General features: G+C 48.2%; 1 protein-coding gene across 2 annotated transcripts in view; it reads left to right on the forward strand.

The window, feature by feature from the left end:
• The window catches only part of EVA1C (eva-1 homolog C), an 83,599-nt gene that overhangs the window by 19,102 nt on the left and 36,497 nt on the right, over positions 1-28,000 (forward strand). The window contains exons 2-3 of one of the 2 annotated variants that reach the window (XM_060150836.1): positions 16,309-16,505; positions 20,302-20,425. The exons of the other annotated variant lie outside the window; for it this stretch is intronic. Coding sequence (XP_060006819.1) covers positions 16,309-16,505; positions 20,302-20,425 — 321 coding nt within the window. The remainder of the gene's footprint in view (positions 1-16,308; positions 16,506-20,301; positions 20,426-28,000) is intronic. 2 annotated transcript variants of the gene reach the window in all.

The raw sequence follows: 28,000 nt of genomic DNA on the forward strand, positions 1-28,000 counted from the left end.
TCTGTCTTTCCCTTTCCTTCTGTGTCATCATTTTCAGCATACGTATCTGGCTAATGTAAACACAAGTAAAAAAAAGATACGGTGGGTTTCTTGGTTGTCCCTATTTCTTACAATGCCCTTGCCATCCTTCCTCATTCAAAGCAGATTCCTATTCTAACAGAGAGTGTGGCCTCTCAGTGCTGTCAGCATCTCTGCTTACCCAGTTGGAGATGTAACACGCTTTCCTGATGCTCACTTTGAGTTTTGCTGGTCAGATCGCACTTCCGCCAGAATTCTGTGCTCGGGGCATGTCAAACACTGCGTGGCAACGTGGTGGGAAACAACGGTGGAAACCTAGGTTATGGGGCTGTCCTCTGCTCGAGCACATGCCCCGTTGGCCTATGGGGCTTCGTTTACAAAACACAAGTTCAAAGATTAAATTATTAAAGTTTCACGGTGGTCACAGCAGAGCATTAAACCAAGAGCTGGGCTCTTCTGAGCGTGGGGCTGGCTCTGTGCACCGGCGCGGGGCATAGACCCACGAGGTCGACTCTTGATCTCCATCCCTCCCTCCCCATCCCTCTGCCCCTGTCTTAGCTCAAGCCTTCATCCTTGCCCCCCAGAGGACTGCAGCCACCCTCATTTCTTCATAGGTCTCTGCAGTCCATCTAACACAGGCCCCTGGATTCAGGATTTCTCGGAATTGCCAATCTGACCAGCATCACTTGCCTGCCTTCGAGCCTGCAGTGGCTCCCATCTGACTTCAGGTTAAATGCAGACTCCGTGGGAAGACCTCGCTAACTTCATCAGCCTTCCCTCCTGACTTCACACCCGGTGCCACGCCGAACGTCTAGCTCCCTTTGAGCCTTTGCACATCTGCCCCTGCTGCCTGAGGTTCCTTTTCACCTGGGTACCTCCTGCTCGCTCTTCAGGCATCACCTCCCACCTGGAAGCCCTCCTCGCCACCTCCTCGGGTGGGTCAGATGTCTCTTCTTATTGCACCCTGCCCACCAGACACCCGCTGTGCTCCTCTACCACAGCATTTAAAATCACTCAGCATAATACTATGACAAGGTGTAGAGAGAGAAGTGGTGAGCAGTTCCTCCTTCATTCGGCATCCTGGACTCAGGCAGGGGTAATGACGGGCCCTTGAACCTGGAGTGGAGACCCAGGCCCAGAGTCAGAGCAGGGACTCACCCTGGCCCCTGTCACCAGTGGGGCGTGAGATCTCTTGTGCCGCCGAAAGTGGAATACTTCCCTGACATCACAGCGGGCTGTCGTGGGTATCATCGTGAGCTAGGAGATGACAAGGCTTTTGTGAAAGGTTGAACATTTTATAAAAAGGAAGAATGAATACTTATATATATATATTGAAGCAAAGACCGAGTTCTGCCACTTGGAGACTTGTTCTGAAGGCAGTCCCAGTTCTGCATGTTTGAATTACCTACAAAGGCTAGCGCTTTTGTGGCTGTGTAAATCCCACTCTATCCTTAATATAGAAATACACTGGGTCCTCATTATTCGAGGTGGTATGTTCTGTCGAGTCCTGCTGTATAGCACTGAATTAGCAAATACTGAGACATTGTTCCTATGAGAATGCACAGCCTAATTTTATACATGTTTCTGCTTAATGACACCTTATTTTATAAAAATTTTTATTGGAGTATAGTTGACTTACAATGTTGCATTAGTTTCAGGTGTACAGCAAAGTGAATCAGTTGTACATATACATATATCCACTCTTTTTAGCTTCTTTTCCCATGTAGGCCATTACAGAGTATTGAGAAGAGTTCCCTGTGCTATACAGTAGGTCCTTATTAGTTATCTATTTTATATATATTAGTGCGTGTATGTCAATCCCAGTCTCCTGATTTATCCCTCCCCTCCCTTACCCCGTGGTAACCATAAGTTTGTTTTCTGCATCTGTGACTCTGTTTTGTAGATAAGTTCATTTGTACACTTTTTTTAGATTCCACATATAAGCGATATCATATATTTGTCTTTCTCTGACTTCGTTCTGTATGACAATTTCTAGGTCCATCCATGTTACTGCAAATGGCATTATTTTGTTCTTTTTCATGGCTGAGTAATATTCCATTGAATGCATGTACCACATCTTCTTTATCCATTCCTCTATTGATGGGCATTCAGGTTGCTTCCATGAAAGACACCTTCTTTAATACCCATTGTTGATTCATTAATGTTGAACTCACGGCCAACAGCACTGAGATTCGTGCCTGGACACAGCCCCTCTAACACGTGTGTTTTCTCCGTAAGGCCCATCCCAGCTTCTTGCGCTTGAGAACGTGAGACAGTGGTGCACCACCGTGCTTGGGGCTGTTCGACACAGCAGAATCACCAGCACAAAGCACAAAAATGTGACAAACCTGGCACTAGGTAGACTATGAAAAGGACCCACGTTTATCGTAGGAGAGCTGAAACCAGAAGGCAGAGCGTCACCTGGTTCCACTACGGCTGGGACCACGCACACTGGGTGACTCAAATTTTCCCAAGAATGGCTAGGAAAGCCCTGGGAGGATTGATTTTGGGGGTGTCCAATAAATATTAGTAGGCGAGTTTGCAAAAAACATTGCAACTTATCATGAGGGTCAGCTGTATATACCACTGAACCAGGGTTGGATTTTCCTCTACTTAGCCATCCAGAAGATGGCCAGAAGCCAGTTGGTAGAATAAGACTCCAGCACGGTGGTGAATAAAGTAGACATGACGGGATGTAATCGCTCAACTGTCACCCAAACAGTTGTGTATAAAAGAAGGCAACAGACCCAGAATAGCAAGTGTAAGCTGAGGGCCGTCAGAAGGAACAGGTGTCAGCCAGGGAAGGATACAGAAAAGTAAATAAAGAGCTCATAGGAGAATGAAGAAAGCGTGGGTCCCTGGGGCCACTGAGTGAAGCTGAGCCCACTGGAGAAGGTTTACACCAGGGGCCAGCATGCCAGGGACTCAATTAAGGATGAATATAATGATTAAGGCCAGGCCGGCCTGATTACCGTGCGGGCGCCCGTATTTCTTTACATTTGCCAGCCTCCCCTGTTTCTGCAAAATACAAAAGAAGAAATGCTGCTACTTCCCCTAATTCTAAGGTGAAACCAAAGAAGGGGGCAGCGAAATGACCTGCCCAAAATCCTGTTAAACCCACGAGGGGGCTGTAACAGATACAGTAGGTCATCTGGCCTGTTCAGCACAGCCTCTTGGATACGAAGTTTACACCTGTTGCAAGTTTTAGAAACTTCCCTGCTCTGCTTTTGTTAACTGCCTAGGGAACAAAGCCTGTTTAGTCAAGAGTACAGCAAACCCTGCCCCTAAATCCAATCATTTTAACCTTCCAAATAGCTTTCTGAGGTTTACAGCGCTGCTCACCAGTCATCATCTTTAAGGAAAGAGTTTTATTATTATGAGTAGTGAAATCACTGTATAATTTTCCAGTTAACTGAATAAAGCTCAAAATGCACGCCCTAAAGTCTTTCTACCGTGAGCGCATCAAGCCACCTTGATCGTCCTACACATCCCGAGCGTGGGCTGTCGGGGAAATGAACAGTCTGGAGTTGAAAGGCTGTTTCAGGGGCTCCTTGGAGAGGCAGCACCTCTCTGCCCCCACATCCATGTGTTGGGCTGTGTCGGGCCCTCTGGTTGGTCGGCTTCCCTGAGTGTTTCTGAGAGCCTTTTGTTGTACGTGGGGATCGAGCCACTAATTTGGCCAATTCCAAGGCAGGAAAGATCAAGTGTAGATTTCACATCTGAGCTTTAAGTGCGGATTAAAAGTTGCATTAAGTTATCAAATGCACCTCCATCCTGCCTTAATCGCCAAGGGGCTCTGTAGTTTGGGGGTGACTCTGCATCCCAAAGAAAAGAAAAAGTACTCCGTGTAAAGGCTTCGGGCAAATGGGGATTGATCCAGTTACTTTTAAACAGCTGTAATCCAGATGGTGTTGGCTGAATAACTTTCTGGGGTGGGTACCTGATTACCGAATAAGGTGTTCATTTTTATAGGATGTGAAATCTTTGGTTGAAAAGGCACAAAGGAGCTCCTACCAGACTGTTCAGACATAAAATAGTGTCATCGTACGGTTGTAATTCAAGTCCAACGCAGTTCATTTAGAATAATTTATAATCAATTGATTCATATCTTTCTCGCTCTCTTTCTCTCTGTATATGTTTATATACATATGCTCGTATATATATAATACATGTATGTATGTACATATATATACACTATAGTATTGTGTTGTAAATGGTGGAGAAAGTCCTCCTCTTGGGCTCTTTAAGGATCACACCAACACAGCATGCTGGAAATTACACTCAGAGAGGCATGTGAAATTAAAGGATTGATTATACTCACAGGTCCTATAGGAGGGAGGCGTGGCACACCACGCAGGGTGCCACATGGGAGAAGCACCCAGGGAGCAGCTCAGCCAATCAGGTAGGGAGCCGAGAAAGAGAGAGGACCCATGGGCAAGTACCTTTACTGGGGGTCAGGGTGGAGTACGTAGCAGAAGTCATGAGGGGTTTTATTGGTGTGTTCGAATGTCACTGGGTCATACGGGAGCACGTGGCAGGGACCAGCCTTATCACACCAGTGCAACTGATTGCCTGGGCGGGCTGCTCACAGCCTGTTTGTGGGGATGTTGAGGCATTAGGAATATAGGTTTAAAAAACTGACAGTACCGGGGGCTTCCCTGGTGGCGCAGTGGTTAGGAATCTGCCTGCCAATGTAGGGGACATGGGTTCAAGCCCTGGTCCGGGAAGAACCGGGAGCAACTAAGCTGGTGCGCCACAACTACTGAGCCTGAGCTCTAGAGCCTGCGAGCCGCAACTACTGAGCCCATGCGCCACAGATACTGAAGCCCTCACACCTAGAGCCCGTGCTCCACAACAAGAGAAGCCACTGCAATGAGAAGCCCACGCACCACAACGAAGAGTAGCTCCCGCTTGCTGCAACTAGAGAAAGCCCACACACAGCAATGAAGACCCAACGCAGCCAAAAATAAAAACTAAACAATAAATTTATAAAAAGAAAAAATTGACAGTACAATTCCCTAGCAAGATCTATAAGTACTGGGCGACGTTGGTGCCATGAGGGTTAATCAGAATCTACCACTCACCCATTCACGTCTGGTCTGCCCTTTCTCTGCCAGTCTTACTCATTTAAAAACTATTCATTGCCTTCCTACTATATGTCAGACTCTTTCTAGGTTCTGGGGATAGAGCAATAAATAAAACAACATCCCTGCTTATATTCAGAAGAGGAGAAACTGACAGTATCTCCGTGTAGTGAAATACAGCAGAATCAGGGGTAGTGGGGCAGGAAGTGCATGTTTTTCAGAGCAGCTAGGGAAAGCCTGTCTGATAAGGTTACATTTGAACAAAGGTCAGGATGAAGGGAGGGAGGGAGAAAGTAGACACTCGAAGGAAGAAGCTTTCTGGTGAACAGAACAGCCAAAGCAAAGGTCCTGAGGTGGGAGTATGTGTGGCTTTTTTTTTTTAATGAATGAATTAATTTATTTTTGGCTGCATTGGGTCTTCATCTTTGGGTCTTCGTTGCTGTGCTCGGGCTTTCTCTAGTTGCACCAAGTGGGGGCTACTCTTTGTTGCGGTGCGCGGGCTTCTCATTGTGGTGGCTTCTCTTGTTGTGGAGCATGGGTCTAGGCATGCGGGCTTCAGTAGTTGTGGCACGCAGGCTCAGTAGTTGTGGCACTTGGGCTCAGTAGTTGTGGCACACAGGATTAGTTGCTCCATGGCATGTGGGATCTTCCCAGACCAGGGCTCGAACCCGTGTCCCCTGCATTGGCAGGCGGATTCTTAACGACTGCACCACCAGGGAAGTCCCTGTGTGGCATTTTTGAGAAACAAGATCACTGTGGCTGGAGCTGAGGAGGAGAGTTTTAAGGATGAGGTCAGGTAGGTAGCGGAACGGGGCTTGATCTCACAAAGACTTCGGATTTTTTTGTTTGAATGAGTCGAAAGCCAAATAATGGATTGACACGTGTAAACAAATGCTTAGACAGGCACAAGGATCTGATCCGTTTGTATAAATACACACCTGGTCGTCCACACAGAAAAATCCGCTTAATATATATGAATATGTAGGGGAAAGTATGGGGTTTGGTGAATCAGAGGGTCAGTGTGCAGAAAGGGAAAAGAAGGAGATGTTGGGAGAAAAACTAACAAGAGATCATTGACTAAGTGATTGTCAGGAACCAGAGTTAAATACAAGAATTCAAAGCCCGGGGGAAGTGGAAAAATGGGACCTGGGTGCCATGTGGCACTCAAGAAAGATGAAAAAATGTTCATTCCTTAGGCAGAAAAGTCACAGAGAGGAGCCGGGCGGCTGTCACTTTTCTTGTCAAATGTTAGCAGCCAACTTCCAGGGTTATTTTTTCCATGATTGTTGATCAGAAATTTGAAAGTATTTTAATCCCATACACTTTGGGGTTCCTTTAAATGCGCTTGCAACAATGGCAGGCATGGAAAATGTTGCAGGTTTTGTGCCTTCAGCAATAGTATTTTTATTTGGCTTTAAGAAAATCAAGCAGCTTTATTGACAAAGAGCATAGCTTGAGTTTGTTGAGAAAAAGGGGTCAGAAACTGGATTTTTGGAATTTGTAGGTTCAAAAGTAACGTATCAGAAGCCAGCAAACTTTTCCAAATTTGCACTCAGCTGGTTCTTTTGGGGGAGGACTGTGCTCATTTCTGTCAAAAATGCTTCCATGACACCCTCAAACCGGGGGACAAATGATTAATGGTGTAATCCCCATCGTGAATATGAGGCCGTCCTTGGGGCATTTTTATAGACTGTGAAAGCAAATATCATCTACTGTTTTACCGTGTCTTAACCCTGAATCCAAACCGAGGCTGAGCTAGGAAGCAGTGGATTGGGGGCTGCCTGTCCTTGCTTGTTTTGGGGCTCCCTTTTCCATAGAGCTTGGACTCCCAATCTCTTTTCCTCTTAGTACACTCATGCAGTCCTTAAGGAATGAAACTGACATACCCAGCCACTGTGTAAGCTGCTCTACTTATGCTATCTTTTATGGCCTGCACAACTCTGTAAAGTAGGTATGTCTCCGATATGACAGATGAGAAAACAGATCTAAAGGGGTTATATTTAACGTGCCTGAAAAGCATCTGATCTGAGGGGTTTCAAAGCCTGAATTCCCTGCATCGTAACCTGTGGCCCCCACATCTGTGCTTTGGCACTTTTATCCTGGGCCAGCACCCTCTGGGGCACCACACCAGTCTGCCCACAGCCCCAGACCCTTCCCACACTCATCAGGACATGGAAACTTGCCTACCTGTGAGCGTTCCATAAAAGCCCCCTTAGTCTCTTTTGCTGATGCAGCTTTTTAAAGTTTTAAAAAGTCAGTGGCATTGTGAAGAGTGGTGACTAGTAGGCTAAGTAATGAGACCTCTACTTCTTTTTATCTCCTTAGTAATTCAATGGCAGCGAGGTCTCAGCTCAAAGAAAGGATTATCCCAATGAGGACTGAAGGTCATGTGAAATGGTGTCAACAACGCCATCATAAATCAGTGAGATGTGTTTGGTGAAAGTTTTGGGTACTCCTCAAAGACCTACCAGCTTCCTACTTAACACAAGTACCCGTTGACAGAATGCTGGAGTATTAGTCAGGGTGGGCTAGCTGCTGAAACCAACAGCTCCCATATCTTGCTGGGATAACGAGGTTGTGCTCCATGAGGTCATTCAGGGACCCAGGTTCCTTCTGTCTTGTGCCTCCCCCATCTTCTGGGTGCTCAGAATCTGTCCTTGTCCCTTCTCTCTTCCACATGTGACAGCAGATGGGGAGACAGAGGGAGTAGAGAGTCACACTGGGTCTCAAGGGCCAGACCTGCAGGAGGCAAGCATCACTTCTGCCCTTTTTCTATTGGCCAGAACTTTCCACTGGTCCACTATATTGTCAGGAGGCCTGGAAAAACTGCTCCTCCATGGACTGAGGAAGAAATGTATTGTCTCTGCCCCATCTAGACTCTCACTTTACCTCTGTCCTCGGCTAGTTTGTTTTGGGACCAGGATCTGAATTGCATCATTTAAGAGCAGCACAGCTACCTTGGTCATCCCTGTCATTGTGATTCCCCCCCAAACATCTAAGAAACAGGCCGATGGCTCTAGTTCTCATAATTAACCTCCAGAGTCAACGTTTTCATGCCAAACCTGGGACTAAAGAAGAGACTTAAAGTCTAAATAGACTTTTTGATCTTAATGCTCTTGGGTGTGTGGTTCCCAGTCTCGAGCCCTTTATCCATTGTGGGGCCTTTCCTGCATCCTTAGCCTCACTGACTCATTGCTCTAAAGCCGTGTGGGCTGCCCCTCCTCGAGCTTTAGCCAGTTTTCCAAACACACTCACAAACACAAAGAAAAAATACCCTTTTCTGGAAGAGGACTTCAGACATGTAGAAACACCTTTGAGTATTTGTGAATAAAAGGGTGTGGTCTCTTATCTAAAGCATTAACCGACTGGAGGGAGCTGCCTTCTTTTAAGAAAATGGGGGCGTGGGGTAGCAAGAACAGTACAATTGAATTCCATTCTCTTCCCAGAAGAAAGGTTGTGAAATTGGCCCCAGGTGATAGGGACCTTGAGCACATGGGTGTGGGACCGGGGACTGAGGTACTTACATCCTGCACTCGGGGTGACTCCGGGGACTGAGGTACTTACATCCTGCACTCAGGGTGACTCTGGGGACTGAGGTACTTACATCCTGCACTCGGGGTGACTCCCGCAACCTCAGCCCTTGGGAAACTTGGACTTTTGTGGATGGCTTCCCCCTTCAGAAAAGAAAGAGGAAGAATTTGCAGCCCGTTTGGCATCTTCTAAATATTAGTAGTTTTTAAACCTTATTGATTTAAAAACTGGAGCGCGCGCGCGCGCGAGAGAGAGAGAGAGAGAGAGAGAGAGAGAGAAAGAGAGAAGGAAAGAGAGAAGGGAGGGGAGGAAAGAAGGAAGGAAGGGAAGGAGGGAGAGGGAGGGAGGGAGAAAGGAAGGGAGAAAAATTTTCTTTTCCCTCCAAGCTCAGCAGTGACATTTCTGGACCGTGACGGCAGCTACTGGGCTGTGTGCTTGTCTCTGAGTTGACCGTCTCTGAGTTGACCGTCTAACCATTGATGCTCAGAGCAGAGAGGGGCGACTGGGGGTGTTATTGTCATTGCATCAATGAGTAAGTTCATGTCCTTCAGGATTTACCATATAGTAGCAATAGCTTAGTGTTGTGCAATGGTTTATGACTGATAGAAGATGCTCTGCCCGTTGACGTCATTTGATCCTCACAGTAAAACATGAGGACATCAGTTCTGAGAGGTGATGGTCACAGTCACTCACTTTAATCCCAGGTTGAACCCTGGTCTCAGGGCTTTTAATCCTCTGCTCTCCCCACTTCTTCCCTGTCCGTCCCCCTGTTTCAGGATGAGGATTCCTCAGCAGTATGGGATTCTGAAATGCCTTCTGAAATCACCCAAGTGAGAGGCAGCTCTTAGCACTGACCGTGCTTTACAGACTCAGTGAACGTTCCCTTCAGAATGATGTGCTTAACAGTAACCCTCAGATACTTCATGCAAAAAAAAACCCGGGGGGTCTGGTCAAATATGTGCGAGAGATTCTACCTCCTATGTCCCTCCTCACGCCCCAGTGCACAGTGGCTTCTCTGTGGCTCTGTGGAGTCCTGCAGGGCAAGCACTGTTTGCCTTGGTTGAACCCACACATTCCAGGCTTATTTCGGATAGACACTTCTTTTTCCCTGCGCAATACCTGTTCCTCCCATAGAACTCTTTACCTCCTCCCCATTCTTGAATGGGGATTCAAGAATCCCTATTCTTTGAAAATCAGTCATTTCCATTCTGGTCCTTCAGTGGTCCCTGGATTATTTGTGTATAAATGGGTTTTCCTTGTAAATGCGATGGGGGTTATGATCCCAAGGATATCTTTCTGAAGACAGAGAAGAGCTTCTGCCCCTCTTAGGGGTTCATTTCCCATGAACTTTTCACCTACCTTTAGAAACAGGGAAACATAAAAGCCTTTATCTACATTACTCTAAGGGCTTCCCTGGTGGCGCAGTGGTTGAGAGTCCGCCTGCCGATGCAGGGGATGCGGGTTCGTGCCCCGGTCCGGGAAGATCTCATGTACCGAGGAGCGGCTGGGCCCGTGAGCCATGGCCGCTGAGCCTGCGCGTCCAGAGCCTGTGCTCCGCAACGGGAGAGGCCACAACAGTGAGAGGCCCGCGTAAAGCAAAATAGATAAATAAATAAATAAATAAATAACTCTAAGATTTGCCCAACCCAAGCCTCTCGGGATGTGGCTTTGAGGAAGGTTTGAGCCATGGCGGTGGCTGCAGGAGTTTCTGCTGATACACAGTGGAGGGTTCACCAGGAAAGAGAGTATCCTGGAGTTAAACAGAAGCTGTTCCAAGGCGTCTGCGCTGTGTGCAGCTGATGAAGCATCTACACCCTCCCACTCCTCCTCTCGCCCAGTTTAAGCAAGGATCAACGGAGCATTGACAGGCCATGCCAGATTCTGAGGAGTGATTTCTTTTTTTTTGCGGTACGCGGGCCTCTCACTGTTGTGGCCTCTCCCGTTGCGGAACACAGGCTCTGGACGCGCAGGCCCAGCGGCCATGGCTCACGGGCCCAGCCGCTCCGCGGCATGTGGGATCTTCGCGGGCCGGGGCACGAACCCGCGTCCCCTGCATCGGCAGGCGGACTCTCAACCACCGCGCCACCGGGGAAGCCCCTGAGGAGTGATTTCTTAACAGAGTGTGTACTTCTGCCTTCTTTCAGGGTAGTAAATATTTGCCCCCAAATATACAGCTAGACTGTGAAAATGCTGGCAGAGAGTATTAACACATAAAGCATTTTTGACTGATGGGGCATTTGATCCAGAGAGAACTGTGAACAAAAAGCTACATCTTTAAAAAGGATCCCATTTGAAAGTTGGCGAGGGCATAAATGACCTAAAATTGGCCGTATGTTGATTAAAAAAAAAACAAAAAGATCCCATTTGAACCAGCTAAGAAACCAAGGTGTGGGGAAGCTGAGTGTTGTGGTCTGAATGTATCTGTGCAACTGAATTTACGTACTGAAATCCTAACTCCCAAAGGGAAGAGGTAGGGCCTTTGGCAGGTGCTGACGTCATGAGGGTTGAGCCGTCATGAAGGGAATTCACTAATCCCATGAATCTCTTACAAAAGAGACCCGACGGAGTTCCCCTGCCCCTTCCACCATATGAGGACCCAGTGAGCAGAGGCCAGCTATGAAGCAGGAAGATGGCTTTCAGCAGAACCTGACCATGCTGGTGCCTTGATCTTGGACTTCCAGCCCCCAGAATTCTGAGAAACGAATTTCCGTGGTTTATAAGCCACCCGTCTGTGGTCTTTTGTTAGAGCAGCCTGAATGGACTGAGACACTAAGTAACGTGTTGACCCTACACAACACATTGGAAAGAGTGTGCGTGTTCGTTGGGGAAGCCGGGTGGCACTCTGGAAGGGGCTTTGGACTGGGAGCGGGTCATCTGTCATCTGCCCTTTGTTCAAGGTCAACCTTGGCAGAAGGTTCTTGCTGCACCCCAGTTCCTTCCTTCATCTTGGGAGATGCCTGATCCAGAGGGCATCTTCCCAGCTCCTGGCATCCTCGTTTCCAAGAACCTTCTCCTCCGCTGACCTCTTGCACACTCCTCCGTGGCCACTTCGTGGCCACTTCATCACCTGCAACTGCTCCGTCTTGAAATCTGTTCAAACAAATTTTGGGCACCAGTTCCTCCCTCCCCAGCTTGCTGGTGTGCTTGCCTCCACTCTGACCTTGCTGGATCTCAGCAGGACCTCTCTGTTCCCTTGGGCCTCTCCCGTGATCATCTCCTTCCCTCTATTTAGCTTGGAGCCCACAGTCCATCATTTCAAGCTCTCTCTTGCTAGCATCCGCTTTCAAATGTTTTGAACCTTAATCTACAGTAAGGAATATAATTTACATACGATCTCTGACTCATATGTACATATATTTTTACACATACATACAAACCTGCATAGACCTCTCCCAACTTTAAAACAATCATAATTATTTAAAAATCTCTCCCTGGACATCAGTTCTTATGACTCTAGCCTTATGTCTCTCCTTATCTTCACCAAGCTGTTGTGAGGGTCATCTGTATAAACTCTTAGTTTCCTATGGCTGCTTTAACAAATGATTACCCAGCACAGGCTTATTCTCTTACAGTTCTGGAGGTCAGAAGTCTAAAATCAAGGTGTTGGCAGGCCTGCATTCCTTCTGGAGGCTTCAGGGCACAATCTGTTTCCTTGTCTTTTCTAGTTTCTAGAAACCGCCTACCTTTTTTGGCTCGTGGCTGCCCCATTCCAACCTCTGGTTCTCTTGCCACACCTCCTTCTTCTGACTTTGACCTTCTTGCCTCCCTCGTATAAGGACCCTTGGAATGACACTGGTCCCTCCCAGATCAGCCAGGATCATCTTGCCATCTCAAGATCTTTAACTTAATTATAACTGCAAAGTCCCTTTTATAATGTAAAGAACATATTTATAGGTTCTGGGGACTGGTCCCTGTGGACATTTGGGGGGGCGGGCATTATTCTGTCTACCAGGTGAACCATCTTAGATTTCCTTAACTTCCACTCCCTTTCAGCCTTTTCTGTTCCCCACTCACCATCCCAAATGCCTCTCCAAATGGTCCTTGATGCCCTCCATGTTGCTGAAAGCAGTAGGCAGTTCTAACTGTCCTTCTTTGGACCTCTTAGCAGCTTCTGACATAGTCGGCCAATCAGAATGGGGCATGGAAGGCACCTATGGGGGCCATAAGGTGGGCGGGCCAATGGCTTGTCCTCATGAGGGTTTCCTGCTGTCACTATGGAGGAGGATCTAGTCTGGATGGGATGGGGTCAGCTGCAGAAAACGGGGTTCCATGGCTCTCCATGTCCTATACATCAGCCACAGGCTCCTCAGTATCTAGACTTTCTTTATTAGTGTGGAGTATTGGTCACAAAACTGCAGGTAAAGGTTTTCTAAACAAACATTTATCTACCAACAAAAAAGTACACAGATCCTAAGTGCGTAGCTCGGTGAACTTTCACAAAGTAAAGCATGTATCCCCCCTTCAGGTCAAGAAACAAAACTTTGCCAGCACACACGCACTCCCTGTCACGTCCCCTCCCTGTCACCTAACCCCTCTCTTCCCAAAGGTCGCGCTATCCTGGGGAGGCATGGGTGGTTTTTAAATTTTTGCCCTTTTATATAGACTTTCTTTCTGAGAAGTTTTAGGTTCACAGCAAAATGGAGCAGAAAGTTCAGAGATTTCCCGTATATCCCTTCCCCCCCCGACCCCGCACACACAGCCTTCCCCACTGTCAGCATCCCACACCAGCAGTGCATCTGTTACAATCAGTGAACCTACTTTGTCACCTGATTATCACCCAGAGTCCATAGTTTACACTAGGGTTCACTCTTGATGTTATACATTCTTTGGGTTTTGACAAACGTATAATGATGTGTATCCCCCACTATAGTATCAGACAGAATGGTTTCATTGCCCTAAAATTCCCCTGTGTTTCACCTACTCATCCCTCTCTCCCCCCAAACCTCTGGCAACCACTAATGTTTTCACTGTCTCCATAGTTGCGCCTTTTCCTGAACGCCGTATAGTTGGAATCACACAGTGTGGAGCCTTTTCAAATTGGCTTGTTTCACTTAGTCATATGCGTTTGTTTCCTCTGTGTCTTTCGTGGCTTCATAGCTCATTTCATTTAGTGCTGAATAATATTCCATTGTTGGACCTAGGCATAGGTTTTCGAAGAAGGAATTGAACCGCGTCTAGAGCAAGCTTTACTGCTGAAGTATCTTCTTTGAACTCGTATTAGTGTTAGGACTGATGTACGGGGAAGGAGGCTCCCCTCCCCCCTCAATGGCAGAAGGGCCTAAAAGACCTGGAGTTAGTCAATTCTATGCATTGAGCTTCTGCCTCTAGCATATCACTCAGAATGTGAATACGGTATGCAGGGGGGCTCGGGCCACTGTGCTGCATCGTGTTGTGTTTTGATGTAAATGGTCCCGCGGAGATCAAGTTTGTTTACTGGGCACAGAGTACGTGACACACAGGGTGAAGAAAGGTGGTGGCCCGAACACAGCAGAAGTTTCTTTCTCACTCATGTGGCAATCTGTGGAGCAGGCAGCAATTCCCTCCGTGAATCCAGGACCCAGGCCCCTTCCGTCTTGTGGCTCCACCTGCCCCAGGGCCTTATCATCACCTTCATTTAGCCAGAGTAACACATGGCCTTTGGCACAAACCGTGAACATGAAGATGAAGTCATGTTCCCAGAATTAATGTAACATTTCAGTCAGCCGATCATCTCCATGAGTGATGCGTGATGGACAAGAAAGTGTTAATGACGAAGCTAAAGCGCGGGGGTACCAGTCTGGGAAGCCTCAGGGTGGGTGCTGGCCTGGGGGCAGCCTGAGGGCCACCGTGAGTTCCCTGGTGTGGCTCAGCTCAGCCCATAATGCTGAGATCCCACAAATGATCTTGTACAAATCAAATCATGGCTTAATCAGGGCTCACCTGTGTATCCTACAGGATGACACTGACCTGGGGCCCTAGGACCACCAAGGGGCCTCTTCCTGGCCCCTCTTGGTGCCCTGAGGGGTTTGAGTGACCTTACGAGTGACAGCATTTCACCAAGCAGGCCCTTGACTCACATGCCCGCTGGCAGTTTTGCTGCTCAAGCTAGACTTTGCTTCTCTAAGCAGAGTTAAATCAGGGTAGCTGATGTCTTGGCCTTTCTTAGGATGATTGTCATGGGCGGGAAGGAAAAAAAGGAGCCGCAGTGAAAGACCTACAGTCTGGATGCAGTGTGCTGTCAAGGGCGCCCGGTCTCCGTCCTCAGGTGGGCAGGTGTGGATGGGCTGGTGTGCCCACCGTACGGCAGAGCATCTCAGTCCCTTTTCTGTGACTGTCAGGGAAGCCCAGGGAGCAGGACTGGGTGCCTTTTGCAGAGCGTTACGGCCCGGAGAGGATTTTGAAAGCCAAGCAGGACTAGCTGGAACACGGCCTGGCCGTGTGGGAACTGGGGAGCTCTAAGGCTGCCTTCCTACACTCTCCCTCTTCCCCCTCAGAGGCCGAAGGCTGCCAGGCCGTCTCCCACACACCTCACCAGAAAGTCCCTGGCTTCCCTCCCAGCCGCCTTGCGACTGACCTCGTGAGGTGTGAGAAGGAGGAAAGGAATCTGTGTTTCAGATGAACCTTCCCTCCTCCTTCCTGAGAAAACATCCAGGCCGCCAGCGCTCCTCCAAGCCCGAGGCCCTGCTCAGCCCAGCCAGCTAGCTGGAGACGCAGGGATCGGGAGCCTGTATGAGTTTGCCGGGGCTGCTGTAACAAATGACCACTAACTTGAGTGACTGAAGACAACAGAAATACATTCTCTCAGAGTTCCAGAGGCCCGAAGGCTGAGATCAAGGCGTCCGGAGGGCCATGCTGTCTCTGAAGTTTCTAAGGAAGAGTCTTTCCTCGCCTCTTCCAGCTCCTGGTGGCTCCCAGCAATCCTTGGTGTTCTTGGCTTGTAGAAACATGGCTGTCTGCCTCTGTGTCTCTTCTCTTCTCATCAGGACATAGGTCATACAGGATTAAGGGCCTTTCTTACTCCAGTCTGACCTCATCTTAACTAATTATGTCTGCAACGACCCTATGTCCAAATAAGGTCACATTCTGAGGTTCCGGGTGAACATGAATTTGGGAGGATGGGACACTATTCGACCCATAACAGAGCCCCACCATCCTCCCCTTCCCTTTCCTTCAGAGAAGGCCCTTATCCCATGCAGGGGGCCTGCCTTGCTTTCTTCTCCAGGACTGAGGCAGGCCCAGGAGTGGTTTCCTAAAATAAAACGGCATCCCCTCGCCCCAGGAAGGCCTGGCCCAGCTAGTGGGAGATCAGAGAACCCGAGTCTCCCCCAGGACAGGCATCTACATGCCCAAGGGACACCTACTCGCATTTTTTTCCTGCTTTATAGAGATGCTTCAGGACTTCATGGCTCCTGGCCCGTCCTTTAGGGCTTCCTGGAGGGAAGGAGCCCTTGGAGGCTTGCAACGTGCCATTCCAGACCAAGGTTTCAGGCCCAGATGGAAAAACGAGCATCCGGTCCCTCCGCCCCAGCTCCGGGCCTGTCTGGTGTCCTGTCCAGGGAGCAGCTGAGGAGGCCCCGCCCACACCTTCCTCACTGACCAGCTCCTCCCTCCGGGGAGCTGAGGTCCTCCTGCCCCCAAATCCATGAAGGAGTGGTGAACTCCTGGGCCTCTTGTAACCCGGCTGCATATTTTCTAGGTTACCTAACCAAACTCCTGCAAAACCACACCGCCTATGCCTGTGATGGGGACCATCTGGATCTGCACTGCCCTCGGCATTCGACGATAAGTGTCCAATCGGCATTTTATGGGCAAGATTACCAAACGTGTAGCGCGCAGCAACCTGCTTCTCAGAGAGAAGACAGCTTAACCTGTGTGGCGCCCACCACACTGCAGGTATTGCCTTTCACAGATGGTTTAAGATGACAAAGTGGGTTTCTCTCTCTCTCCCTCTCTGTCTCTCTCTCTGTGTATCTACTTGTGATCCTATAGTGTACTCAAAGCAAACCCGCTCCATGAAATCTCAATGTAGGCAAATCACGCATTTTGCAGGCGAGCTAGTCTTTGCTTCTCAAAAGGATTCTTTACCAAACGAGTCTAAATAGAATTCCTGCTTATTGGAGAGCTCCCTTAATACACTTGCAGAATGAAGTTATTCATAGGCACACTCCTCCCTGCAATAAAGTATCATCATGTTGGGCTTTAACCTCCAGGCCTACGTTGCCTATCAGTACCCCGGGAAAGAGGAAAGGCTGTGCATTCTTTAGTGGAAACCACAAGGCAGACATCAGAAGTCATGATCAAATTCTTAGAGAATGCACTCAAGGAAGGGGAACATCACTAATTATCTTTTTTTTTTTTTTTTTATGGTTTGCTTCTCCAGTTGTAGATAATCATGTCATTCTTGTTTGGAGCTATTTTGGGCAGTTTCTGCTGGTTCGTCCTTGATGGTACCAGGAATTAGGGGTGGGGGGTGGCTGACTCATTCTTTTTTCAGTCGGCATTGGGGAAATACGTGGTCTACGGGGAGGTCAAAACTAATACAGCAATGATGATTCTAGACTATTCTGGCTTTCAATGATCCAAACAACCTCTGTTCTGCTCTCCCAGGCTCCTCAACATTTATAACTAGTTAGCTAAGATTATGGAGTCCCTTGGCCTTGGGTTTTTTTAATGCCTCCAAGGTTCCCTGTGAGTCCATTGGAGTCACGGTGGTGAGAGCAGATAGGTGGCAAATTAGATGTCAGCTTGATTTTGTCAGTTGTGGGAAATGTGGGTGATGGTAAATTTCCTAGGCGGACTGAGGAGACATGGAATTAGCTGTAATGCCGTGCAGCTCTCCCTAAGGCCGGAAGAGGAGAAGCAAATATAAAATGATAGTGTAAGGATTTTTCTATTTTGTCTACTGTGTGTTACTTCCAAGCTAAGCATTGTAGTACCTGGGTGGTCATGTGATTGGTAAAGACACCAACTGAGGAGCCAGAAGAATGTGTTTGAATGAATCCCCTGGTTTCCACACCCTGAGGAGACACAACATGTGTCTTCTGGAGACAAGCAGTTCCTTTACTTGTGTGCCCCACCCTGCCCCCAATCCTTCCCTGTACCTTGAGAATGTTCCCTTTCCTCCCCCCAGCACTCTTGCCCACCTATCCCGGGTACCCAGGCTTTCTGCTGCCCTCCTAGGGACATAAAAAGAACGTGGCCAGTGCCACCAGGGCGGCAGCGCCTGCTTTGTGAACGTATGAACTCCTGGCGTCCTGCGGTTCCAAAACACGGGCACCTCGCCCTCCAACACGGGCGCCTGCCTCTGCCGGGCATCCCCGAGGGAAGAGGATGTTGCCATAACCGGGCAGACAAGTCAGAGTTTGTGAACACAATTCTGATGCTGCGCGGAGGGTTTGTTTGCCAGAAACATCCCTGCACGCTAGGAGATCCTTTACTTTGTCTTTTAACCTGTGTTTGGGAGCTGAGGCAAGATGCTGATGCTTCCTCAGGGGGCAGTTGCTTAACGTAGGAGAGAACAGGTTGATGTCCACACAGGAGCACCTCACCTGATCTAGCCCACGACTGAATGGCTATAGGAAGTCCCCTCTCTGCAACTTCCAGCTGTAATACAGTTTGGAAAGAGCTCTGCCCTTGGGTCCCATTCCATGGCTGTAACACGAAGAGCCCTCCAAGGGCTGAGTTATTTCACGATACCCTCGGCCGTGGAATATGCACCATCATCTGGGGCCCTTGGGGTCTCCCTGGGCATTTTTCCTGATTTTACGCACATCCACGGGGCCCCTGAGGTGACGGGGGGATACCTGGTAGGGCCAGCATCCTTCACGGAGATATTCCATGAGCCACTATGAGAACATGGCGACTCAGACAGCCTCGTGAATCTGCAGTTCAGTCCAAAAGTAATAAGTAGATTCTTGGGAACATTTTTACTGTACTTGGTGTGGACGACCTCTGTGTTTGTCGTCGGCAGGGCCTGATCCGTTTGGGAGCCGGAAGGGCAGCAGCGTGACGCTGGCCCATCTGCGACCCAGTACTGGGCGTTCCCCAAGCTTCCACAGAGCAGACTCACAAAGGTGTGATCTGCCTGGAAAAGGTCGGGAGAGATTTGAAGGAAAGCTTTTTTTAAAGTTTATTTTTATAAAGGAAAAATTTTAAGCCAAATACTCAACAGAAAGCCTGCATATTCCACCCAGAAAATTGCTCCACCAGGAAACGTGGGTCCCACGTCCTTGAGGTTAGCGAGGGTGGGAATCAGCTTTTTTTTTTTTTAACCTCTTTATTGGAGTATAATTGCTTTACAATGGTGTGTTAGTTTCTGCTTTATAACAAAGTGAATCAGTTATACATATACGTATGTTCCCATATCTCTTCCCTCTTGCGTCTCCCTCCCTCCCCCACTCCCTATCCCACCCCTCTATGTGATCTCCCTGACCGAGCTGATCTCCCTGTGCTATGCGGCTGCTTCCCACTAGCTAACTATTTTACGTTTGGTAGTGTATATATGTCCATGCCTCTCTCTCGCTTTGTCACAGCTTACCCTTCCCCCTCCCCATATCCTCAAGTCCATTCTCTAGTAGGTCTATGGCTTTATTCTTGTCTTGCCCCTAGGTTCTTCATGACCTTTTTTTTTTTTCTTAGATTCCATATATATGTGTTAGCATACGGTATTTGTTTTTCTCTTTCTGACTTACTTCACTCTGTATGACAGACTCTAGGAGGAATCAGGCTCCCTGACTTCAGACTATACTACAAAGCTACAGTAATCAAGACAGTATGGTACTGGCACAAAAACAGAAATATAGATCAATGGAGCAGGACAGAAAGCCCAGAGATAAACCCACGCACATATGGTCACCTTATCTTTGATAAAGGAGGCAAGAATATACAGTGGAGAAGAGACAGCCTCTTCAAGAAGTGGTGCTGGGAAAACTGGACAGGTACATGTAAAAGTATGAGATTAGAACACTCCTTAATGCCATACACAAAAATAAGCTCAAAATGGATTAAAGACCTAAATGTAAGGCCAGAAACTATCAAACTCTTAGAGGAGAACATAGGCAGAACACTCTATGACATAAATCACAGCAAGATCCCTTTTGACCCGCCTCCTAGGGAATCAGCTTTTTAATTTTCATTAGTTGGCCTGTGTTTGGGTTGGGGTCTCCAAGGCGTCCCCCAGATGCTGAGCTCCCCTGTGGCCAGCGTCAGGTGTTTCTAAGGATGAGGAGCTGTGATTACGGTTCCCGCTCCCCATAGCCCTCTGTCAGCTTTAAAACCAGGGATCCCTCCCAGAAGGGGGCCTCCGAGTCCCCTCCAGTCCACACTCCGCGGTGCCCTGGTTTTGCTGCCATCCCTGGGACCCTCCGTGATGCAGCGCTCTTGCCAAAGCTGTCAGCAGTGGTGCCAGGTGAGCCGAATAGGAGCTGGTTTTCTGAGGGAGGCCTGGCACTCTTGGAGCAGGTTTCGTTTGGGGGAGACATGGGGAGACAGGCAGCTGACCTGGTCAGCCGCGTGCGGGTGCTTCCATCTTAGACACAGCTGGTACCAGCGAGAAGGTTTTAAAACGGGAGCCCCAGGCCAGGCAGGCAGGTGCCCTTCCTCCTGAGAGCCCAGAGCAGCCCCGGTGTGGAGTCTCGCAGACACTGTGTGTGGTTCTCAAGCCTATCCCTTTTCTACCCCCTCATTTTAGAAGGTGCTGGACGAATGCCAGAACCAGCGGACCTGCCACCTCCTGGTCAATAGCCGTGTTTTTGGACCTGACCTTTGTCCAGGAAGCAGTAAATACCTCCTGGTCTCCTTTAAATGCCAACCTAGTAAGTAACTTGCGAGGGGCACAGCACGCGCAGGGGGTGGGTTCCCTGACGACAATGCTCCGCCAGCTGACGTTCGTCCAGCTTTGAAACTCTTGTTCATAGGAATGTCGGGGCCCCATCCCACCTGGTGTTTTAGTTTGTGTGTATTTGTGTGCGTGTTGTGTGCGCACGCGCACCGATCTGTGTGAATTCTTGCAAATCCCTGAATTTTAAAAAATCCTTCCTAATATGTAAAACTTGGTTGTACTGACGCTAAAGATGCCAGGTGACGAGAGACTGCGATGGCTTTTCCCCAACATAAGGAGCTGCTTCTCCTTTTCAGAGGAAGGCTTGTTATGAGGCTCCCCCTCCCCCGGCTGCAGGGCAACTTATTTTTCTGAGGAGGCTGGTGGTACAGCTGCCAGCTGAGCCCGATTCCAGATCTTTACAGATTGGCTTCTTCCCACTTTCACCTTCAGCGGGGGCTCCTGAAGCAGCATGTTTCCTAAGGAGAAAGAAAGAGGAAGAGGACTTGGCGGGAGCAAGCTCTTCTATTCGGATTCTTGCACTTCTCTCCACTAACTTGCGCCATTTCTAACGCACACCATACGCGTGGAACGGTCTCAGGCGCACGTCTTCAGAGAAAGCCCTGGGTGCTTCGGCAAATATCCAGGCTTCTGTCTCAAATCCTTTCCTTGCTGGGACCCAGATACCTTAGAACGGCCCTATGGCTCAGCGCCCCTACTCTGCGTCCAAACATACACTCAAACTCACTCATACTCACACGTGCACCCATGTACACACTATCACACACTCACAATGCACACACTATCACACACTCACAATGCACATGCTATCACACACGATGCACACACCTGGACTCACACGTATACACTATCACACCCATACACACTATTGTACACATATGCACTGTCACACATGTGGTCATACCACATACGCACACTCACTCACTAGTACACACAATCACAAGCTCTCACAAGCAGGCCCAAAGTTTGCAGAACAGCCGAAACTCCCCTGCTCCCCACCCAGGGATTCTCACCAACTCCTGCCCTACCTCACAGACTCAGGAAAATCACTTCTAGATGCCCACGTTTTTAGTAGCGTCCTCCCTCTGCTGAATCTCAAAAAATGACCACACCCCCAAGGGCTTCCCTGGTGGCGCAGTGGTTGAGAGTCCGCCTGCCAATGCAGGGGACACGGGTTCGTGCCCAGGTCCGGGAAGATCCCACATGCCGCGGAGCGGCTGGGCCCTTGAGCCATGGCTGCTGGGCCTGCACGTCCGCAACGGGAGACCACAACAGGGAGAGGCCCGCGTACCGCAAAAACAAACAAACAAACAAACAATGACCATGCCCTTGACCATGCCCTGGCCATGGTTTTGGCCACGCCCTTGGCCTCACCCTTGACTGTCTTAGCTTTCCCTTCTTTTTCTCTTCTGCCCATTTATTGTGATATTCTCTCACATTTTCTATATGTTGGAAATAGTTCATAATAAAAAGTTGGACAGGACCAGCCTTTAGAAGAAGTGAAACGACCCTCATGAAATTGGCAGGACCCTGGATAAGCCAGTGCTGGGCCTCAGCCTGGTTTCTCCAGGGGGCAGTTAGGTCTGTTTGCTAATTTCATTTCCTCAGACACTTATTAAGCAACTGCTGTGCACAGGTGTGGGCCACGTTTTGGTTATGAAGAGAACTCGTATCTCACAGAGGATTCCTGGATGGTGGTTCTGTCTTGGGTGATTTCCAATGTCCCTTCATAAAGCGAGCATTTATTGAGATCTTCACATAGCCAGCTGCTTCTCATTCTTTAGATTCTAGGCCAAAGACCTCCTTTCTCCAGAGGGACCTTCTCTGTCCAAAAAAATATCTAAAGAAGACCCGTGCACCCTTGGTACTGTGCAAGAGGCTCCCAGGAGGAATTGACCTCGGCAGGAACTCAGGGAAGGCTTTCCCGGCAGATGGTGACAACCTTCTGGGGTAGAGTCAGGGCACAGAAAGCTGAGTCCTTACAGAGGCCTGTGGCAGGGGTGGCACAGGGTGGTGCGGGGGCCGGAAGGAGCAAACGGAGCCCTAGGCAGAGAGCTGGAGCGTGATCCAGGGCCCTGATGGCCAGGGAAGTGGGTGGAGTCTTCCTGTAGGGCAGCATTGAAGCAGGGAGGCTACTCGGCTGGGGTGGTAGAGGCCCCTCTGGCTGCCCTGTGTGTAACAGATAGGAGGGGCAGAGCCCTTGCATCTTACTCTGTTTGAATTGCTACAACAAAGTGCCATAATTTAAGTGGCTTATAATCGACAGAAATTCATTTCTGTCAATTCTGGAGTGCTGGGAAGGCCAGGATCAAGGTGCAGATCTGGTACCTGCTGAGGGCCTGCTTCCTCATAGGCGGCTGTCCTTTTTGCTCTAACCACACGGCGGAGGGGCGAGCAATCTCTCTGGGGTCTCGTGTACCAGAGCACGGATCCCATTCATGGGGGCTGCGCACTCATGACCTCATCACCTCCCAAAAGCCCCACCTCCTGATACCATCACATGGGCATCACGATTTCAGCATATGAATTGTACGAGGACACAAACATTCAGACCAGAGCCCCTGGGCTTCACTGGTGGTGCAGTGGTTAAGAATCTGCCTGCCAATACAGGGGACATGGGTTCGAGCCCTGGTCCGGGAAGATCCCACGTGCTGTGGAGCAACTAAGCCCGTGCGCCACAACTACTGAGCCTGTGCTCTAGAGCCCACGAGCCACAACTACTGAAGCCTGCGCTCTAGAGCCCGTGAGCCACAACTACTGAGCCCACGTGCCACAACTACTGAGCCCACGTGCCACAACTACTGAGCCCATGAGCCACAACTACTGAGCCCGCGAGCCACAACTACTGTGCCCGTGAACCTAGAACCCACCGCAATGAGAAGCCCGCGCACCACAACAAAGAGTAGCCCCCACTCACCACGACTAGAGAAAGCCTGCGCACAGCAACGAAGACCCAATGCAGCCAAAACTAAATAAATAAAAGGAACCAGAGCCCCTCGTGTGACCTGGACATTGGGGGCCTAAAGCACTGCCGTTTAGGTGGCAGCACCTATTGCTGCTATGAAGTAGGGGTGGAAGTGAGGTGTCCGCACCCTCCTGTCTCTTTTTCTGCAACCCTGTCACCTCCTGAGGCTCTTCTCCATGGCCCCAGTTCCAGCCCCTGCATAACACTCTAATGGTCCAAAGGCCCCACGGCTGCACCCAGGTGCGCATGGAGCCGGCTGGTACCGTGAGAGCCAGTTATTCCCATCTCTTCCCAGCCGTGCCTGTGTGCAGTGGAATCTGCCCTGATGGAAGTTCTTACACCAGGGAAATTGGCTAAGGCTACAAATCAGGGCTTACTTGTATGTTTGTTTTTTGGAGAGTATCTTACCAACAGTCCTCACTAGAATCTTCTTTTCCCCGATCGTGTGCCATGCTTCACTTCCTCCCTAAATATCATCCCTTCAGAGAATTTTGGTTCCAGTGAGTCTTTGAATTTAGGGTTCATGTTGCTGTCTGCTGTGGAGCTGCTGTGTGACCTTGGGCAGTGGAGGGAAACTTTCTGAGGCACCATAACTCAATTATAAAATGAAGATAAAGCACCCTCTACCTAGGGCTGTCGTAAAGACTAAAATTACAGTGCTGTACGTAAAATGCTTAGCACAGCACCTGTCATGGACTTGAGCTCAGCGATTGGTAGCTATTATTCCAAGAGGCAGATTAAAGTAATTCTTGCTAAAGATGTGAATGACTGAAAGGCAGTGATATACCAATGGCTGGGGGTGCAGGGGGGTGCGGTCTGCCCTGAGTGCAGGCAATAGCAGGGTGCGCTGTCTGCTGAGAATTTTAAAACACAGTAGAAGAGACCAAGTATCTGTCTGCATGTTAACATTGCCATGCACTGGCAGTCATAAATAATGTCAATAATAACATGTTCCCATCATGGCACATCACTCCACATGCCCATCTTTGAAAGGCCACTGCTGATATGCAGATGTGTCTATGCATTGTTTTTTGTTTGTTCGTTTGTTTTTATAAACTTATTTATTTTTGGCTGCTTTGGGTCTTCGCTGCTGTGCACGCGGGCTTTCTCTAGTTGCGGCGAGCGGGGGCTACTCTTTGTTGCGGTGCGCGGACTTCTCATTGCGGTGGCTTCTCTTGTTGCGGAGCATGGGCTCTAGAGCACAGGCTCAGTAGTTGTGGCACAGGGGCTTAATTGTACCGTGGCATGTGGGATCTTCCCAGATCAGGGCTCGAACCTGTGTCCCCTGTGTTGGCAGGCGGATTCTTAACCGCTGCGTTACCTGGGAAGTCCATATGCATTGTTAGAGAGGAATGCATCGCACACAAAGACCTCTAATTAGGCGAGAGCATTTGTTGCTGTTGTCCTTTAAGCAGAGTCGTGGTTCTACCTCTACCCAGGCTCCTGGGTCAACCATCCGAACCCAGAGATGTTGGCAACCCGTTTCTGGAAGGCTGCCCACACGCTAACCCAGCTCTAACCCAAATTCTAGTTCTCTAAGAAAAGCAGCAATTATGTTAATGGTCCCATTGTTTTTAGAACCCAGACATGTCACTCTTAGGTGACAATGAATTAGTATACTCCCAAGGAACCAAAGGACTCAACATCATACCGCGCTAACCTCCAAGCACATAATGTGACACTCCCAGGCCCCTCCATTCCAGGAGATGATTTGCCCATATTCTGGGGACAGAAATCACTGGAGGCCTTACATGGGAGTGTCATGTTACTCTGGGTGAGTTTGGCTGGTACCGAGGCTGGAACCTTTCACGAACGTGTCTTAATAAATCAGAGAGATGGGGGCTACTAAATGCGTTTCATGACATGCCTTAAAAAAGCTCATCTAATTTTTTTTAAATTCTGATAAAAAAAAAGAAAGAAACCATTCCTGTTGAAAAGTTTCCGGATTACAGAGATAAGGCTTGCTTTCTGTCCTGTGTTCTCCCTTCTCCTTCTTGGCAAGCTCTGCCAATGGAAGGCAGTTCACCAAAAATTCTTAGCATTTTTGGTATTCTTCTAGTTGGAAGGGTACTTGAGCTCTTTTGGTGTGTCTGCTAGGCCCTCTGTTCTGCGTCAAAGGCCGTTGCTCACGCTGGACCTTTGAAGTCAGGCAATGTTTCCGAGTTGGTGGGATTTAGTGTTTACTCATCAAAAGCGCTGAAAAACTCATACCAGTGCGGATATGACTCACCGAAATCGAACCCTCCAATGTCAAGGTCAGACACAGTGTTCTTTTTATTTAGAAAAAGGAAACAAAACTTTTCTTGGCTCTAAGTTTAAACTGTTATATTAAGATTCCAGTGAGTGGGTAAAGGGCCTCCTAGACATTTGCTTAGTCATCACCTGACTTTTCCCTCCTCTGATGGGTCCTCAACTATGTTCACATACTAAAGAGGGTGATGAGCATCTGTGAGGATTCTGTGAGCATCTGTGACCTGGTTTCTGCTCTGCACCTTTCATTCATGAATCTTCCCATCATCATGTTTTAAAGAACCATTGCCCAAGTTTTCCAGCGCCGGAGCTGATGGTAATCTTGAGATCCTAAAATGTTTCCTTCAAGCAGTTCAAAAATTTGGCCTCACTGCTACGTCTCTGTTTTCAGGAGAGAGGCATGGGAATTTACAAGTTACCGAAAGGTGGCATTTCTATTAGGAAATTATTTTCTTTCATGTTTTAAGTTTGGGACTTAAGCATCAGCGATTCCAGGATGTGAAGGTCCCACCGGCCACCGTTGCGCTGTTGTTTACTGCTCACGCCTTCTTCTGCAGGGAATTTCAGATTGGTTTGATCACAACCCCGAGTGAGAAAAACATTTTACATTTTGGCCCTACATAACGCACGCTCAACTGAAAAAATCTTTTATAAACTACGGTTTATCCTTACTTTGCGTGATGCACTTTGATGTTTTCTGAACTATTCTTTATTTTTTAAAATTTTAATCACAACTCAGCAAATTAATTTCATGACCTCAAATGACAATTGGAAAACTTTGGTTTCAGGGGATCAGGCTATACCTCCCATCCAGGAAAGAAAAGTGGAACAAAAACATGAATGGGAGAGAGAAGTGAAAGACAGGTTGACTGTGAGGGTGATGGAGGGTGTGGGCTAGTTTTCCTTTCTGTTTCTTCCCGTCCTAGGCAGCCCGTGACACCCTGAGCAGCTCGTGGAATTTAGCTCTCGTTTGCTGTTGACACCAATGCTTGTCTGGCTGAAAGATGTGCCTCAAAGTAGAAAAAACTAGGACTGGGGTGATAGAGTGGGGCTAGCATTTTTTCATGATTTTTCTTATACAAACGTTTGGGTGAGGGAGGGAGAGAACCCCACATGCAAAGAAATGACCACGGTCCCCTTTATGTTTTGCTTTGCTTTTATCTTGCAAGGTGTAAAATAAGTGGGAGGCTAGGAAAAGACATTTATAACATGTAAGAGACCAAAGTTCAAAAGTTAGCATCCAGTATCTATGAATCACTCCTACAAGTGATTTCTAAAGATCTGAAACACAGCATGCAAAGGATGTAAAGAGGGGCTCACGGAAGGGCTGCTTGGAGTAGTAAGTTCACTGATACATTTAAAGATCCCAGAACAAGGCCTAAGTTCAGAGAAGGTGTAAACATCAGCTATTGTTATTTTTAAAATATCTTTGTTGAGGTGTAATTTACATAGCAAAACATTCACCCATTTTAACTGTACAATTCAATGATTTTTAGTAGACGTACTGAGTTGTGCAGCCGCAACAGTCCAGCAATAGAACATTTCCATCATCTGAAACTATTTCCTTGTGTCCATTTGCCATTGTCACTTCGTGTCCCCAGCTCTCAGCTTCAGAAGACCCCTAATCTTCATTCTGTCTCTAGAGGTTTGCCTTTTCTGGATAGCTCACAGACATAGAATCATACGTTAGGCAGTCTATTGTGTCTGCAGTGTTAACTATTATTACTTTAAAAAATCAAATCATTAGTAAAACATTTTAGTCAATGGAATGGTTTTTGGGACACTCTTTTAAAAAAAACCAACGAACTATATTTTCTCCAGGGCGCATGTATAATGTCAACTCTGTATGACGTTGCAAAGGGAAGTGTCACTGTGGTGCACGGAATAAACATAAACTTCTCCTGAATTCTTTGGAACAGACTATAAGCTGGAACCGTCCTCTCCTAGGACCCACGCCAGCACGAGGGCTCGTTGTTCCTGGATCACCAGACTTGGGGCCAACTCTTCACACCTCTTCGAAGAGGGATTCTTTTTTCTTTTCAATATTCTTTTTCATATTCTTTTGCATTCTGGTTTATTACATGATATTGAATATAGTTCCCTGTGCTCTACAGTAGGACCTTGTTGTTTCAAAGAGCGATCCTTCACAGACACTGTGCCTTGCTTCTTTTCCTTTCCTAGACAAGGACATAATTTACTTTCCCATCATCTCTCTTTCTCTTTGTAAATACACAAACGGAATACTAGAACGTTACGAAGTTGGGTGGTGCGGTTTAGCTGGACTCTCTCCTGAACTTAATCTTCCATCAGGTGATTCCTGGTCTTTACCTGTGT

The sequence above is a fragment of the Lagenorhynchus albirostris genome, chromosome 5, assembly GCF_949774975.1.
Source record: "Lagenorhynchus albirostris chromosome 5, mLagAlb1.1, whole genome shotgun sequence".
Taxonomy (NCBI): Eukaryota; Metazoa; Chordata; class Mammalia; order Artiodactyla; family Delphinidae; genus Lagenorhynchus; species Lagenorhynchus albirostris.